General features: G+C 47.1%; 1 protein-coding gene across 1 annotated transcript in view; it reads right to left on the bottom strand.

The window, feature by feature from the left end:
* SETD5 (SET domain containing 5) overlaps positions 1-18,388 on the bottom strand; it is a 63,664-nt gene that overhangs the window by 11,712 nt on the left and 33,564 nt on the right. Inside the window, exons 2-15 of the mRNA XM_075287476.1 lie at positions 18,038-18,102; positions 12,123-12,306; positions 9,804-9,909; positions 7,722-7,936; positions 7,571-7,629; positions 6,732-6,919; positions 5,721-5,759; positions 5,358-5,600; positions 4,402-4,550; positions 4,083-4,200; positions 3,629-3,738; positions 3,175-3,424; positions 2,752-2,826; positions 1,859-2,116 (exon numbers count right to left, since the gene is read on the bottom strand). Coding sequence (XP_075143577.1) covers positions 1,859-2,116; positions 2,752-2,826; positions 3,175-3,424; positions 3,629-3,738; positions 4,083-4,200; positions 4,402-4,550; positions 5,358-5,600; positions 5,721-5,759; positions 6,732-6,919; positions 7,571-7,629; positions 7,722-7,936; positions 9,804-9,909; positions 12,123-12,193 — 1,881 coding nt within the window. The 5' untranslated portion in view covers positions 12,194-12,306; positions 18,038-18,102. The remainder of the gene's footprint in view (positions 1-1,858; positions 2,117-2,751; positions 2,827-3,174; positions 3,425-3,628; positions 3,739-4,082; positions 4,201-4,401; positions 4,551-5,357; positions 5,601-5,720; positions 5,760-6,731; positions 6,920-7,570; positions 7,630-7,721; positions 7,937-9,803; positions 9,910-12,122; positions 12,307-18,037; positions 18,103-18,388) is intronic.

The raw sequence follows: 18,388 nt of genomic DNA, 5'->3' as shown, positions 1-18,388 counted from the left end.
GACAAACGCTTTAGTTTGGAGAGCCGGATACTATCGGGTTTAACCATGAGAGGAGGTGATACTGCCAATATGGAATATACAATGTTATATGTAATAAGAGAAAGCGGGAGGGAAGAGGACCCGAGACAACTACAACAGAACCAGAACAAGTTAAAAACAGTAGTGGATTAAAGATAATGAATGAGCCCACTGTGCCCGTACATGGGCACCACATGGGTAACTACTAGCCCCTGGCGTCTCAATGTGCCTATCCATGAGAAGAACAACGTATCAGCATGTCAGGATTGGCTTTGTAATCTTTTTCTATATCAGTTTGTCTAGGACTAGGATATCGATCGCTGCGGCCTCTTCACCACTTAACCAAGCACAGCGCCATCCATTGTATAGTGGCTGGCCATGGTATTGCAGCACAGCTCCTTTCTTTCTTATCGTCACCGGCCTAAGAAAAGGAGCTTAATATTATAGCCCTGGACAAATTGTTTCTTAAAAGGGGTTGTCTCGGGGAGGTCGAATTTACTTACCTAGTCCAGGGACCCTAGATTATGGACCTGCAAGTTTTGTCCACATCATGAAGCCTGGGCCATAGGGTCCTGAGCAGCATTCCACCCCCTTCCAAGAGAGGAAGAGCGGAGGGCTATTTTGGATCACATGACTCAAGGTCAGGACGTGAACAGAACCTCCGGATCCATAATCTGTGATCCCCGGACCAGGTAAGTAAAGCAGACCTCCCTGGACAACCCCTTTAAGTGACGTAACCTGCACAAACAGTGTAATTTCACCTTCTGGACGTGTTGCTGAGATATTTTCGGATGATCTGGAAGCTGTCACTGTCACTTGCGGGCATCTATGAAGAACTGATGACTGTGGAATTGTCAAGGCTTTTGCCAGGTCGTCTGTGGTGCATGTGGTAATCTGTCTGCCATTCTAGGTTACACCTATGCCAAAATGCCAAAGGGGAACAGCCATGTGTCTGTTGCTGTTTGTACTTGTAGAGCAGGTGCAGTTTGGCCAGGGTAGATGATGCAGCGAAGTCCAAGAAGAGTTGGATCCTTGAAGCCTCTGGATTTTTGCATGCCCACTGTGAGTCGCTAAGAAAGCTGCAGATGAAACCTTAGCTCTGGTTTTGGCCTCAGAGCAATAAACAATTGTGTATTTCCAAGACTGTCCACCCTATGACCAATGTGGCACATATCCATCTTGACGTCACAAAGTTTTTTAATCCCTGGCCCTAAAGCAGGTTTTGTTTTAGAAAAAAGCCAGAGTTGGAGTTTGTTCCTGAAGTCATTTTCATCCTTAGAATCCATTAGCTTTGAACCATGTGGGGAAAGGAGAGCAGAAGTTGGGTAGTCCTTACAAGTCCAGGCCACATGTGAATGGTGGCGACTCTGGATACCGGAGACCTCCTGGAACTATACTCTGCGGGTGCAGGACAGTAGCGTTTTTGGGGATGTGAGGCGGTCTGTTGGTAGGGGTGGAGGTCATGGTAATAGATGCTTCCTAGGCTGCAGAGTCACCTCTCCTCCTGCAGCTTTCATTTCCCGACAAGGGGTGTATGAGTGGAATCAGTACATTGGGGATTTGCCACCATCCAGCTCTAGTGCAGACCCCCCACCCACCACTCCAAGGACTTGAGTATTCCGATATTGAAAACCCCTTTTAAGTTCATCAATAGTTACTAGTAAGGTGCACATTGTAGCTAAGCTGTGCTTCATCTGTACGTGCCACAAATCCAGGGAAAATTTCAGCGAATTTTGGGGTTCTGAAGCAAGTACAGATGACGTAGGGTTACTATACCCATTTCATCAGGCAGTAACCACAGCTTGGCTGCAATGTGGACACCTTGTGCGCGTTTACTTACCACTGCCTGAGAAGATCTCCGAGTGTTCACACCCTGAGTAGGATTTGGTGTGGGCTCTACATCCACGGGACTTTCAGATCTTGGCTCTGGTTCATCCACTTGTGAAGTTGGATCTACTGCCGCCTGGACCTCAGGAACAGAAGGCACCTCAGGCTCAGCAGCAGGTTGTTCTACAGGCTGGTCCTTGCGTCGCCTTCTTCTGTCCATGACTTCTGAGGTCTGCAGTGGAAGCTCTGCTGCCTTTTTGTCGTCCCTTGCCTGAAAGAAACACAATAATTATCTGAGGTATTGGTCGCTGGCTCCTTACATTCTTTCTACAATGTCCGAGTATCGCTGTACACATACCTCCAAGTATACCGAGACATCATTACAGTGTCGGAGTGTGATAAATAGCAGATGTAAATAAATTGCATTGCAGATTTGGTCTCTAAATCTCAGCCTAGTCTGTATGCATTCGTAATACGGTCTGCATTAGAGAGAGTCCGGCTATCTTTTAGGTTCACATATCAAATAGGAGCAGTTCATGGTCCATAATGCTAATTTAAAGAATCTGCACAAATTGGTATACTCCTGCACTAGAATCCTTCCATCTACAACATTGAGGGTGCACTTTGTTGCTCCCAAATGGATTTTTTTTTTTTTTTTTTAAATGGGAATCATGTGCAGGCTACTCTTATTCATGTAACAGCTCCGCTCCCATTGCTTGTATAGAAGAAGCATGGACATGTCACTGTCGCTTCCAGCTAGAGGCTTCTGGATCAGCCGATTTGTGCACGATCCCCCTGGACCCCCCACAAATCAACCTAATGAACGATCCTTTGTATAGATCACCAATATGAAAAATCCATTTGCGGCAAGAAAACCTTTAACTTTATAGCCAGGGGACAACTCACTCTTCTCGTCCTTGACACGACTGCCACCTCTTCCTCTTTAGTATCTTCACATTTAACTGCAATATCCCCTTCGGTCTGTGGAGAACAAAGATTATTAGACTTGTCCAGAACCACTAAAGGATGAAAAGCATTGGCACAGTACATTTGTGTTAACTCTATGGTAATATAGACCCTGAGACGAAAGACCTGGAAGGTATTCTATGAAATCTTACAGAACCTAAAGCTGATCATACTCCAGATACCCATTGGCTGAACCAGTCCGGCAATGTATTTTATATAGCAATGTCCAGTCTGCCCCAGCAGATCATGGTTTTAGGAATTCAACATGCTCAATCTTTTTTGCTGCTATAGGTATCTGGAAGGGCTTGCATGGAGGGGAATCAGGAGAGATAGATGTCAGTATAACAAATGTTCTCCTCTTACCTCATTGTCACCAGTTACGGCATCTGTTGAAGGCGTTTCTGCCGCTTCCTCAGTTTGGTGATTGGTGCCTTCGTCCACCGCATAACCCTGCTGCTCCAACTCTCTTCTTCGAGCTTTGCGATGCCTCGTTTCCGCTCCTATGGATAGTGGAGGAGGAATAGGAGGCTGTAGATCTCCGGTCATCGGATTCCTCTTCTGAACAGGACAGTTTCGGTTGCCTTTGTGACATGCACAATCAACCTTGTAACTACTGCAATAAGCAAGAAAACACACCGATCAACTATCAACCCATAAGACCCCATAGCTAATGTCATTGGTGCACACAAATAATCGCACTTGTACTAGCTAAAAGGCTTCTTTTCTACAGGCCCCTGTACCAAAGTGATAGGGATGGAAAACTCACTGCACATGAATGAGAGGTTGCACATGGAGCGATGTGTATTGCCGCACTCACCAGTTACTGTATTCATAGTCAAAGGCAATGGTGACCTCTGTATCTTTTGCAATAGCAGCAATAGCATAAATGCACAGATGAACCATCCCATCAGCGATCACGTGCCTGACCTGGAGAAAGAAAAGGATCAGGCAGGTTAAATTTCAACATGACTGATAAGACGCTGCTAGGTGTCTGTCACAGCTCATTCCTGACCGCTTGGTCAAGCAAAATGAGTGTGAATGTGTACAGGGTTCTGTCGCTTAAAGGAGCTGTCCAGGATAGATCAGCTATACAGTGCACGGTCCTGGAAGCAGATGGCGCCACGCTCTGTATAGTGGCCGGCACTGTTACTGCAGCTCAACTCTCAATGACTTCAATAATCGTGCTCAGCCGCTATGCGGGGCATGGAGACATCTGCCTATAGCTCCATGCACTGGTATACACCGTAACAGACCCTATGTATTGCATTTACCTCAGCATTGGGTGTACAGGACCGCCTGATAAACCTGGCATCGTTCCCGAAGGTCCGCGCATCCACACACATTTCCAAACCATTAAATTTGGAGTAAAAGAGCACAAAGGGGTACGGCCTGTCAAAGACAAAAAACATGCATATGAACAAAACAGAATAAAATTGAGATTAAAGATGACACAACCAGATATAAGGGGCCGGCGCTTTGTAGCAGGGTCTCCTACATCCAGTTCACGGTTTCTCAAACAAGAAATAGAAGCGAAGTAAAGTAAGCTATTGTTCCTATGAGAAATCTTCTGTCCCCACATCATCCACTCACTTTTTGAAGAAGTGTCCATTGACTTCGAACTGCTGCCGTAACATGACTTTGCCCCGGTATTCGATCACGAGAGTGTTTATTGGCAGGTCTTTGGACGCACGCAGGATTTTCCGATGCTTTTGAACTCGCGCCACCCGTCCCAGCTGAAACTACAATAAAAGATTTAGCAACTTATCTTGTAAAATAAATAAAAAGGACAAAAGGAAATCATCTCAAAACACAAGTAATGGTCAACGAGGCCCAAACCCATTAGGCCAGGACTCAATGACGCAGGGTTGTCCCTGTAACTCTTACCGCACTCATTTATGTGCCAGCTCAAAAGTGAATATATTAAAATAGGGTAAAACAAGCTTAAAAGGGGGTTCTCAAGTCCCAAAAGGAGACTTTATACAGCATAGGTCATGATCCGTGGGAGTCTGACAACCATTTCCTACACAGATCAGCTGTTCTGGCAGCCTCCAGAAGCTTCTATAGGAGATGGGAGTGGGTACAGATTGCCCCTACCTCAAGTAATAGCATGACACTGCAATTCCCCAGAATCACCACTAAACAGTGGATGGCGCTGCTGCGCTGTTCCCATTACTTGCCAGTAGAGATGAGCGAGTAGTATTCGATCGAATACCTCGCTCCCATAGGAATGCGTGTAGGCGGCCGAACGCCAAGGGGTTAAGTGCATCAAATAGTCACTGCGCTTAACCCCATGGTGTTCGGCTTCTTACACACATTCCTATGGCAGCGAGGTATTCGATCGAATACTACTTGCTCATCTCTACTTGCCAGACTTCATGTCCTACCAGTCCACTACAGCATCTACAGGCTCCTGGAACAGCTGATCTGAGCTGGGTCCGGGTGACAGACCCCGGGGTATCACATACTGATGTCCTATCTCGTGGGTAAGTCACCAATATGAAAAACCAACCCCCTTAAAAGAGTATTAGCTACATTACGCTCTATACCTGCATCTGAGAGCCCACAACGGTGTTGTTACACGACAGTTCTGTCTTCTTTATGGTCTCGGGCTGCTCTGCTTTTCCAACCTGCTCTTTGTTAGAGCGGACATGTCTCTCCAGAAGGTTCTGCATGTCTGCACTATACTGGTTGGTAAAGGCCTCCTCGTACTGGTCAGTCCAAAGCCTGATCCTGTTCTCCCAGCCCTCCGTGGTATTCTCATCAAGGGTGTGAGCGTCTGAAGGTGTATTCTAGATGGGGAAAAAAAAAAAATAATTAAAGTTTCACAGTAGCCTCTGCACCAACATAAAAGAGGAATAATTATAAACATATAGCAAGATTTCCTACTAAATTATCACTGGCTGTCTTACCTTCATTCGCAAAGACTTGCGGGAACCTTCCCGAAATGCCTAAGAAAAAATAAAGAGTTACAAATATACCAAGGGTACACGATAAAGAACATGACACCTAGTAATAAAGTAATAAGAGGACATAGGGGCCGAACTCATCAGTCTGCAAGATTTTCTGCATATTCTTACAAACATACAGCAGACCATGGGGGCTTCTCCTGCTGAGCCGCTCCTTCTCGGCCATGAAAAGGACACGGGGACAAGACTGGGCCAAAAAAACATGGTGCAAACGTGCAACAAGTTCTCTTATAGCCAAACCTAGGACAGTGTGAGGGAGGGGAATAGATTTGGTATTAAAGGAACACGGGTTTTATTTTTAATAGACAAAATTGAAACAAAAGGAAAGGAAGGAATTAAAGGGATTGTATGAAGTTACACACTTGGCCCCTATCCTTAGGATAGATGATAAGCTTCTGCCCAGTGATTGTCCTGTGTCCTCTCCACAACCACCATACAAATGGAGCAGCCCTCAAGCAGGCAGTAAGGTAATAGAGAGAATACAACGTGTGGCCATGTCCATCAGCCCCATGAAGGCATGCTGTGCACTGCAAAGGATTCTAACATACATGTTTATATTCTGTGTTCTTCTAATCATTAGCGTAATATTATAACCCCTCAAGACGTCCCGGCACCATCTTGGTCCAACTGCCTGCAGACAGACCTATTGAACTGAATGAGGCCATGTACTCCGTTTCATACAAACCCTCAGAAAAACTGAGCACATGCGTTATTTTAGTTCGCCTTCCCAGACTAGAATTGTCCATTTCAACATACAGGCCAAGATTTCCTGAGCTCCTTGGCACTGCATCTATTTTTTTTTTATCTATCTTCTAATACAAGAGGTTGTCAGAAGATCCCGTAGAAACTGGCGGCTACTTTTGTAAAAATGTATGTCCGAGAACTATATATGGTGGAATAAAGTCCTGAATGCTTAAGGTTAATATTTTATACACACCCAGACTGTTATCCTACCTTAATCTTTTTGGTTTTGGGGGCATTACGAGCCTTTTCTGTGCTTTTCTTCCGCTTTTTTGGTTTACTTCTCCGCACTCTGTTGACGGTGAGAGTGATGCTTGTTGGCGTGTGCTGCGTGGCCGTATAGAGGACGGTGGATGGAGAGAGCTCCTCATCCCAACTCTCAGTAGCGCTGCTCTCACCCCCTGTATAGAAGGGAAAAAAACAAAAATAAAGGCATTACAAACATGCACAATATAAATAAAAGATGTACAGATACATACATTTATAGAACGGGGTATTTGTACAAAAAATTGTGATTTCTCACTCTACTTTCCTGGAAAAAAAAAAGGAGTGCGGCGAGGAAATTGTAAGATTTATTATTGATGCCAGAAATCTAATAGCAGGCGTACATCTCCGTCCAGTCAACATGGCCTCATATATGAAGATGTGTGCGCCTTATGAAGCGCACCGTCTGCCAGCAATGACGGGTGTCTGCCCACCGGGGACCCACAAAAAAAAAATCACAAGAACAGGGGGACAAGTTTCCGCCTGAATGTCCCATGTGACCGGAGCGTTGTCATATACATGCACCGTTCCAAATGAAGTGACACCCGGCATACACATGCACAGAGTTGACTCAAAGGAACTTTAATTCCCCCTCCCCATATCCCTTGAGGTCTAGCAGTCAGACGACTAGTGATCAGACTTTTGACCTCCTATCCACAGGATGTCGGCCTATGACAGCTCTGAGGTTTATGACCAGCTTTATTACCACCTGAGCTATTGGTTTGCATTTAGAGTAGAGACCTGATCCATTGTAATCTACTTGTCAAAGTGGCTAATGGTCGACTTACCAGAGACATTGTCTGGCTTCCGACGATTCAGCTGAATAACTTTTCCTCGGTTTACACCCCTAGGAGGTAAAGGAGAAAGATATTGGTAAGTTGTGTTACACCCAAAGGTAGCGGGGCCACTGTCTCAGAGATGTAATAATCCGACCCCTACCTGCACTTCTCGCACTTCACTAGAAAGCCATCGGCAGAGTTATTGCAGTGGCACCAGCCGGGGATCCCGTCTCCTTCTGAGGAACTATCGCTGTCTCCGGAGTTCTCCTCCTCTTCGGGGGAGTGGACGCCATTGAGTTCTGCACGTGGGATTATAGCCTGAACAGGCGGCGAGGCGGGTGGTGTCGGTGGCGGAGGAGCCCCATAATTGTGATCCTGTAAAGTGGGTGACTGGAGTTTAACCCAAAAGTTCACAATGTAAAAAAAAAAAAAAAAAAAAAAAAATGAAAATAAATAGAAAACCTTCCCTTCTAATACAGCTGAAATAACTAGGTTAACACGTCACAAACCTGCAAATGGAATAGTTATGTCCGAGCAACGCAGAAGGGAGAGAGAGACAGACGCTCAGCTGAGGGCAAGAAACAAATATGGCTGCAGAGATCGCTTCACTTCTAGGCAAAGCGCACATAAGAGGCAACTGTCTACAGAAACAGCGCCCCACCTGGGCATGGGTTGTATAGTACTGCAACCAGCCAATACAAATCAAAGGCAGTGAGCTGCAATACCAGGAACAACCAGTGTGGCGCTATTTCTGCAGTAGGCAGCCATGTTCACTTACAATAATGGACCCAGTACAATGTAAACGTATCTGACAACCTGTCCTACTAGGCAAAGAGAAAATGGAAAGACTTTAAAAGTGGTTGGATTTTTTTTGAGCTTCTCCTCTGGTCAATTTACAGCATTTAGTGATCTGCTTTACAGCATAGGCATGCCCGATGGCAGCAACAGACAGAAGCCGACTTACGGAGGTCTCTTTTCTAGATATGCTCTGTGCAGGGAGGGGCGGGAGATAAGATGGGACCTCTATAGTCAGTAGAGGAGGGATGGCAGGCCATTTAAGGTGACACTTTCCCTTTAAGCAGATGCAGTTACACCCATTAGGGCATTGGAATGATGAAACTAGAGAAAATCGAGTAAGCGGACCCCTAGGACCCCCATCCACTACTGAGAACCATGTGCCTTGGTGCATGTACCTGATAGATGATAAGCTTTGTTCTTGCTGGTGCTTGTCGTTTTTAGTCATTTACACCCCGACTATATAGAAATATTGCAGTAGCAGAACCACAGTTCTGACGTACAAAAGGGGACCAGACGCAGAAATGTCAGGGGGCTGATCCTCTTGCCCTTGGAATGGCTTGAAATCAAGAGTCTGAAGCCATTAGATCACGTCCGTCTCTTTTATCATTGCTATATTATAATTCCATTACTGCGGTGCCCCTTGGTTATGCGTCCCCTTGTCTGTGCAGTATGGAGGAGTGGGATGACCATTTTTGCTCTCATGGCATGGACTATACATCTGACTTTGTACCGTTTCCTAATCTGCCTGTATGTTATCTAGTTTGTATGAACAAAGGTGGACAATAGAACTTGTTGACGGGCGGGGGGTACGGGGACGCCTGTGGGACATACACACGGCTCTCAGGACAGGAGGCCGACAAGTTTGCATGATGGCTGCAAAGGGAAAAGTAAAATCATGGTACCTGGCGGTGAAAACCCCACAAAATCTCCACAAATTAGAGCTCAAGGTTGTCAATGATACACATGGTTGGACAAATGTCATAAATCTATCACTGAAGGTCATTCCACCAGGTCTCAGAGGGAAACATTGCTCTAACATGTGATACGTTCATGAATTTGTGGCAGGACGGGCTGGTGGCGACCGCTACCATCATCATTTACTTACATAGGGGTCACGGCGACAATCACTGAGCATGCGTGGGACTCGGACTGAAGAGGGGACAGGGACTGGGTATCCACCCAGCTGTTTCATCATCGGACGCTGCGGGCACAGGTAAACAAGCAGGGGCAGATAGTTTGGAGGTGAAATCCCAATTCCGTGCTTATATACACTATAGTATGTCAATTGCAGTTGTTATTACTCTAAGGCATTCGAGGGCCTATGCATCAGGGTTCTTCCATATGTCGGGCAGAGTTCAGTCACAGTACCAGAGATGCTCTGTGCTGAAGACGTGACATCAATGAAACGGACAAGATGGATGTCGTGGTGAGGTCTTGTACTTACTGCGTAGGGCAGACCTCGGTATCCGTGGCTCTGGCTGCCGGGGTAATTGTGAGTTGCATAGATGGACTTTCCGGTGACGGCTGGGCTAGCTTCAACTGATTCAGGGCTAAGGAGAGAAAATAGGAGAAATTAGAAAAACTGACCCGAAATATTGGAGCAGTGATTGAGACAAAATACATCCATATTATTCACCCCATAGTACCGCTGCAAAGTCATTGGTCACCAAGGTTTAGGCTTTTCTTACAGAGACATTTCTAGTCGGCTAAGAAGACCAATTTTGCAGAAGTGACGAGAGAAGCCGCCGCCATATTGGTTGTCACTGCTTCCCAGCAACTGAAGACAAACCGATGGTCCTTGTAAGAAAGTGACTGTTTGCTTTCAGCTACTGTAAAGCCTCATCAATGACAAATTTAAAGGGGAGGTCAAAAGAGTCAACAGCTGGGACCCCCCCATCAGACTTGGTGTTCCCTGATTTGAATGGAGAGACTGTCAAAACCAAACAGATAACGGGACAGCCGGATATCGCTCAGAACTTCAATCATATAGCACAGGCGCACGGCCTAGCAGAGGAGACGTTGCATGCACCTCATCATAACTGTGGCAGCCATGTTGTTGGAGCCAGGGACGTCCTACAGTATTAGACAAAGTCTGTGAAATAGTGCGTCCCAAATTACTGGGGGACCATGTGGCTCTTAGGTCCTCTGCACGTGTATTGTGACCTACGTCCCGCTAGATCTATGGCCCCGATGTCCTTCTGGCCTCTGTCAGGTTTGTATAGGTAGCGTGAAATCCTTCCATACCAAAACGTGAGAAAAGTTGCGTATGAGGCCATTTCAATGCATTTACCATTTTGTTAGAGAGGGAAACCCAATAAAGTATAAACTTGTGTGAACCACTAGGTGGCGCTCTGAGACAATAAGACGCTTTGCCTGTCAGACACTGCCCTTACTCTATGGGGAATGGCAGATCCCCCAGCAGAAAATCCATTCTTAGAAATGAGGAAACGCTGCCGAATTTACAACACAAACACAATGTCCTCTGACCTATTACCCAATAACATCCCTCGAACTAACAAAACCTAAAATAAGAGGAACGGCGCCCAGTATGCTATTCGCCCCCCTCGCCAAGCAATGTGCCATTTGGCCCAGTAACCCAATCTTCAATGTCATTCCTAGAGAGATTAGCCCGGATCCCGCAGGGACTTGGAACGTGACTATAGGCAGACAATACTTGTAGACTGGCTGCTGGAGTTTGCTTTTCGCACGGATCTAAGTGTTTGTATCAAGACATGAAATTATTAGTTAAAATGACCCCCCCAAAAAAGAGTCGCCCATATGGCCATCAGCACAAGGCACATCTGCAGAAGGGGCCCATCATCCTATATGTGCAGAATCTGGGGCACAGCTTGCGGTGGATCCGCATAGCAGAGCTTGCCGTGGATCCGCATAGCACAGCTTGCCGTGGATCCGCATAGCACAGCTTGCCGTGGATCCGCATAGCACAGCTTGCCGTGGATCCGCATAGCACAGCTTGCCGTGGATCCGCATCGCACAGCTTGCCGTGGATCCGCATAGCACAGCGTGCCGTGGATCCGTATAGCACAGCTTGCCGTGGATCCGCATAGCACAGCTTGCCGTGGATCCGTATAGCACAGCTTGCCGTGGATCCGTATAGCACAGCTTGCCGTGGATCCGTATAGCACAGCTTGCCGTGGATCCGTATAGCACAGCTTGCCGTGGATCCGCATAGCACAGCTTGCCGTGGATCCGTATAGCACAGCTTGCCGTGGATCCGTATAGCACAGCTTGCCGTGGATCCGTATAGCACAGCTTGCCGTGGATCCGTATAGCACAGCTTGCCGTGGATCCGCATAGCACAGCTTGCCGTGGATCCGCATAGCACAGCTTGCCGTGGATCCGTATAGCACAGCTTGCCGTGGATCCGCATAGCACAGCGTGCCGTGGATCCGCATAGCACAGCGTGCCGTGGATCCGCATAGCACAGCTTGCGGTGGATCCGTATAGCACAGCTTGCGGTGGATCCGCATAGCACAGCGTGCGGTGGATCCGCATAGCACAGCGTGCCGTGGATCCGCATAGCACAGCGTGCCGTGGATCCGCATAGCACAGCGTGCCGTGGATCCGCATAGCACAGCGTGCCCCCAGTGACTTGCTGCAGCTCCTCATACTCAGCACAACCTCAAGAATCCTTCATCTTACATGCCGAGACCTGTACAGTCATGCAGAGGAGGTGACCAAAAGCTCACTGGGCTCCATCCTATTACTTAACAGGATTATGATTAGACAGAAGTGGACTTACTCTGATCCGGCGGCCATGTCTGAGTAGGATGTATCTGGTGTGGTGACTCCCAGAGGGATTACAATGCTCATGACGTCCGGCACTACGGTCGGAGAGAATCACGGGGTCGGAATCGCAGCGACTGACCACACCGAGGGCGGAGAGCCGCAAAGCGACGAGAGACTCTTCACGGACATGAGGAAACCTGTCAAGGGAAAGGAGAGGGTTAGCAGTGCTGCCAGACAAGTAGCGCTTCCTAAAAACAGCTTCAGTTTACTATTTTAGGCCGGGGGCCACACATAACATTATAGCAGTGGGTTAGGTGATGGCGATACACAGGGCTCATTCCATCCACGCGCTGCTGAATTGTGCTACAGGTTTGGCGTGCGATTCACAAATATTCGTTGACTGGCCTAGCAAAAAATGGGCGATTTTAGCTGTGTGACACGGGTGCGGGGGTCTGCTGTAGACATAGGGAGGGGACCTAACCATCAGTAATATGACCAAATAAGTAGAGTAATACTTAAGGAGATTCCCCATTAACACGCACCACCTATTCTTAAGAGAGAGGATAAGTGTCTGACTGCTGAGAGCAACACTGGGACCCTCAGGGATCATGAGAACAGGGGTACAAGTATCCTAAGTGAACAGAGTCGTAGTCCACGTGTGACCAGTGGTCTAGTCCTTGCAATGTGAATAGAGAGGTGGTCACGTGCTCACTACAGCGCCACTGACACGGGAAATCCGGGACCCTCACTCACATGATCGCTGAGGTCACAGCATTCAGACCCCCAGGGATCAGAAACTTAATATGTTTGCAGCTCCAGTGATCTTAGCCCATACCAAGCCACTCTCATATTACTCTCCCAAAGTGGTTTACATAGCCGAAAAGTCTCAGCCCTTCAGACAGAGCAGCCATCTTGTCAGGGCAGGGCAGAGGGGCTGCACAAATATGTACATGCTACACAGAAGCTTCAAGAAAAAAAAAAAAAATGAACACAAAATCAAGCCTGCGCCTGCGGAGATTCCTGTGGTCTGAGGCTGCTCCGTCTATGAGGCCGTCTTGTGGAGCAGACATTTTACACATGACCGCTCCAGATTCCTAATAGCTTCATAGACCAATCCCCTCGCCTTGGCGAGAACTGAACAGGGTACAAAACACGACCCCCCCCCCCCATACACCAGTATCCCTAAACACATCAGATCTGACAGACGGATAATTAAAGGGATCTTCTACCTTGTAGACCTTTTTAAGACAATAAGTGTCTGCAAATTCATCTAAGAAAACCGACAGCCGCGGGTTGCGAAACTGCAAGAGGTCAATTATTGTTGGGGTTTCGACAGCGGCGTTCAATCTGCAAAGCAAACCAGTAGTCGGGCCGCATCAGATATCTTCACAGCGGTCCACCATTGCGTGGCCGCAGCCTTACGTTGACCCTACGCGTCACATCTGGTCTGCAAATTGAATAGTTTAGCCTCTCCATTTCATTCCCCAGAGATCGGCAGTGACACGTCTGCCATCTCATCTATAAAACAATAAGGAAGTTGTCTACCAAACAATTGCTATTGTGCAAAGGAAGAATACGAGAAGATTTCATCAGATTTTCCTCCTCCTGATAGGCACAGCTGTTGATGTCCTTGGTGGTCACTATTCCAGCCCCAGGTATGTTCAATGGCGTCTAATATGCACGGCAAGGTGCGGACCAGAAGCAGACATTTTAGTAGACTGACCTATGACCTATTTGCACCTATTGCAGACCATTTTATCCCATAAATGCAATCTGCTGTGTTGCAATGGCTTCGGGTGTAAACGCAGATCATTGCGACATGCAAGAACATAAGTGGCGTGTGCGAGCCTGAAGCCGTGACTCAGTCCATGCCAAGACCTCAACAATGGGACTGGTATCTGGAGAGAACAGGGACCAGACAATACAAGAGCTGATAGACCCCTGGCCATTTGTCGCCAAAGTCTCAACAAATCTGCATTAAGCAGACTACAGCCATAAATAGGCTTTGTACAATGCAACAGCCGTGACCAACATGGACCTGAAGACGCTCGTGTCATTTTATTGTAGCTTATACTATTACGGGTAAGTGATATCTATAGGATAAGGTTTATACTGTAAAGCAGAAGGATCATGTACATGTCGGGGCTGTGAGCACCTTACACGTCTATAGGCACTACAATGCCCGCCATAGGGCAGAGGCGGCCAATAATATGGGAGAACATGAAATCAGAGGTGCAGACTCCATAAGATGGGTGCCATAGTACAGATCCATATCATATCACTTAATGGCATCTTCCAGGATTCTAATACAGGTCCTCAATATCAGACACTACAGTACTGCGCTACTGCTACAGTACCCGCCACTACATAAGGTACATCACTACAGTGCAGCCCCATTATATATCTATCCTGTGGGGCACTGGGAGTCCAAAACACCTGAAATGAGCATTGGATGGATTCAGTTTCTAAAGATCAATTAATTATTGAAGGGGCTTTCTGAGACTTACACATACATAAGATCTATCCTAAGAATAGGTGGACAATTTGTGATGGGGGGGGGGGGGGGTCCAACATTGGCCACATTGTATGTGAACATGGCAGGCTCTTCACTACACACGGTGGCGATGCTTGGTATTGCAAGTCTGACCTAGCACCACGTGACTGAAGAGATCCGCAGGGGTCTTGTGTGTTGGACCCCCATCAATGTCATTTATTACGTATCCCAGGAACAGAGTATTAATATATAAATCCAGGAAAACCTGCTCAAGATCCCGGGAGCACAAACACATCAATGTCTGTAAGCGGCAGCCATAGCAGACAGGGGCCTATTCACACAGAGCTCAACCTAGGACATGCTTTCTGTCAGCAGAGCAGCCCATTAAATAGACAATACAAGTCTAGAAGAACATGGCGTGTTCTGGAAGAAAGCGGCCGTCTGTCTAATCTGACAACCTCCAATCTGCGCCTGACATGAACACAGTGACTTATCTGGTACTTGGAAGTGACTGCAGCATGCTGGGAGTTGTAGTTTCCTCCATAGCTGGAGATTGCAGACCCCTGACATAGTTTATAGGACTGCCCTTCCAGCTTGTAACCCCAGACAGAAGGCAAGTAAAATACAGCAAAATTACAGTGGGTAACCCCCCCAAAAAACACATTGCAAGTAAACGTGGAGAGACAGGAACTCGCACAGAATCTGCAGGACACACATTTTGCAGTAACTATAAATCTATAGCCGGGTTTTGCCCACAGGAATCTTGGCCTTGGTGTTCGCTGGAGACTTTGCTGATAAACTTAACCTCGATTAGGCAAGATTATTAACAAAAAAAACACTAACAGGCTTCATGAAGAAACATGTCGTAACTGTGATCCACCCTGACTGAGGCCTAGACATTCACCAGGCCGGGCTGAGCGCTCGCTGCTCTATTTGTGACACGTTACAGTAAATGAGTAACCAAAAGGGGGAAAAAAAAGGAAATAAATAGTCACAAAGAAACTAAGAAAATCCAGCAGGCGGGACGGGAGAGGTCATCCGGTCTGGGTGCGGAGCGTGTCACTTCCTTCTGGACAAGGAATGGCGGACAGATTGCATCGGGGGCTGCGGACGGCAGAGCCGGGACAATATGTCGGCCTCCACTGCAAGGAAATGGTTTCGATCAGGGAACAGCAAAGGCTTAACATGAACAATGTGCAGGATACAGGTCTGCACCGGGCAAGAGGGGAAAGCTGCAGGGTGTGTATGGAGGTATAAGGGGCTCCTCAAGAATTGGGCCACATTTACCACTTCTAGGGATGTTCATGGACCAAAAAAGTATTAGAAACATTCTATCAAGCATTGCCCTCATACCTCCGCACTATTACAGCTCTGCACTGCCGACAGACCGACCCTGCGCTTTTATGAAATAAAAAGTTCAAGGCGGGTCTGTTCAGCCTACACACGGCAGCAAGACAACAGGCTGAAAACCGGCAGCCCACACAATAGCACCAGAAAGGTACCGTATATCAGGAAGGCAGCGTCTTCACTCGCCATTTTCATCAGCATTAACTATTAAAGGGATGCTAAACTTCTTTGCTCCTCTCCACAGTTTTTTTGCAGTTTTGCAGCACAGCCGCCTCCTCTTTAATGGAGCCAAGCTTAACCCCCTCTCTATAGACACAGCTCAGCGAGGCGGCTGAAGGAAAGCAGCCATGGTTTTCTAAGCCCGGGTAACCTCTATCCATTCTAGCTATACGGGAATATGATGCTTTATCCTATAGCTGGGATATAGGTTATACATGTCAGAGACACACTGCAGCAGACATCAGGTAAATGAACCCAACCCTGCAGCAGACAGACTGCACAATATATTGAGTTAGGTCAGATTGGATGATAGGCCTTAGGAATCAGCTGGACAAATGCAAAGGTAGAGGTTGCACGTTCTGTTGTGGTCGTCCACGTGGTTGAGACCGTGGCCACATAAGGCCGCACGATTATACAGAATTGTATGAGCAGTCACTGCATGCAGGCGAGGTTTGCACCACATATGGCTACATAAGAACGCACCCCAAGGCCCGAAACACGTGTGTGCTTTGTCAGTGTGTTAGCTGGATTTTTCATGACTAGCACACTGACCCATTCTTATGGCCCTATGCACATGTCTATGTATTACCATAGGTATATGGGGGACCTGGAGTCAAAGCACAGGACAGGTCAGTTTTGCAGCTGGGCTCATTCGTGAAGTGTATGGTGTCGTGGGGGTTAAAGATAGCGCACGTCATCCATCTGCCATCTTCCCATGGACTCATACGTGCACAAATCTATGCCAGTAACATTGTAAGCACACGGCTACTTGGCTTCAAGGAGACATCCAGGCCAGAATAGACATCACAGCGACAACGCACCGTCAACTATAGCGCTTCCAGTGTCATAAGCAAGTACTAAGCCCACCCCGAGCAGGAACATGTTTTGTTTTTTATGTAGATTGTAAGCCCCATATAGGGATCACAATGTACATTTTCCCCATCAGTATGTCTTTGAAGTATGGAAGGAAATCCACGCCAACACAGGGGGAACATACAAACTCCTTGCAGATGTTGTTCCTGGTGGGATTCAAACCCAGGACTCCAGAACTGCAAGGCTCCAGTGCTAACCACTGAGCCACCGTGTTGTCCCTAACAAAATGTTTTGTCAAGCTGATCTTCCCAGTCCAATCTTATCACATAGTTCCCTTACAATCCAATATCTACAGATTAGTTACAAAGCCAGAATACTGGGAGTTGTAGTTACAGCCGGAGACGACTGCTCTATAAGTCCGCCAAAACCTCTTGTGTATAAAAGCAACACAGGACAACGTATGGCTACAACGTGAAATGTATATTCAATTGTCGATACCGAATATAAAAGCCAGAAAATAATTGTGCCATTTATATCGTACACTATATGGCGGGGAGGAACGGAACGAAAACGAAATCTTAATTGAAATACGAAGGCGTTTAGTGCAGGGAGTATATTCCAGAGATCTCTCTTATGTCTCCTGCAATATGCACCAAATGACTTGTGCGCTCTCCATCGATCCCCCCTCCTCTGTCCACAGCTGGCACTCTGCAGCAAAGGCTCCCGGCACTAACAAGGCGAGCACGTCCGAACCTCCCAGCTCTTCTAAATCAATAGTGAGATTTGCAGCACTGCTGTCAGCCCGTGCTAATGGCAGACAGGCTGGACTGCCTCCCCTCCTCCTGTCCCCAGGAGGCGCTGCCATGGATCAGACACCTTGGTGTGGCTGGAAATGCTATTGACCCCAAATCTTCCCGTGGAGGATTCTCTGCCATCTATGGGGCTCAATTAGACAGAGCAGCTCATTCCAGAAGAAAATGAGATCCTCTGTTAACCCCTGCTAGGCCGGGGACACGACACATCAAGTCACAGACAGACAATTCGGGAATAGGTACCTTTAGACTGGCCCGGGGCCGTGAGGGTCCAATAATCTCTTCTCCCAGCGTCCTCTGGAAGTCTGCTGTAACAAAAAAAAAGACAAGTGAAATGTTACAAGGGGGGCATGTGAAGATTCACTTTTTTTTTTTTACCATTTGCATTCATATTCCACATGGCTTATTTCACCTTCATGGACAGGACAGGTAAAGGATAATGTGACATGGCTGTCTTGTGTGACACATTAGAGATCAGAGAGAGCTAGCATTCATGTCAGGCGTCCCTAGGATTACCACGTAGAAAGATTTTCTCCCCGGCTCCGTCACACCCTCTCCTCCTTGTGTGCTCTCTTACTACCAAGACATACTCAA

Source organism: Leptodactylus fuscus, chromosome 9, assembly GCF_031893055.1.
Source record: "Leptodactylus fuscus isolate aLepFus1 chromosome 9, aLepFus1.hap2, whole genome shotgun sequence".
In the NCBI taxonomy this organism is placed as follows: Eukaryota; Metazoa; Chordata; class Amphibia; order Anura; family Leptodactylidae; genus Leptodactylus; species Leptodactylus fuscus.
Note: the sequence above shows the minus strand (reverse complement) of the source record. Positions and strands in the feature narration are given on the sequence as shown.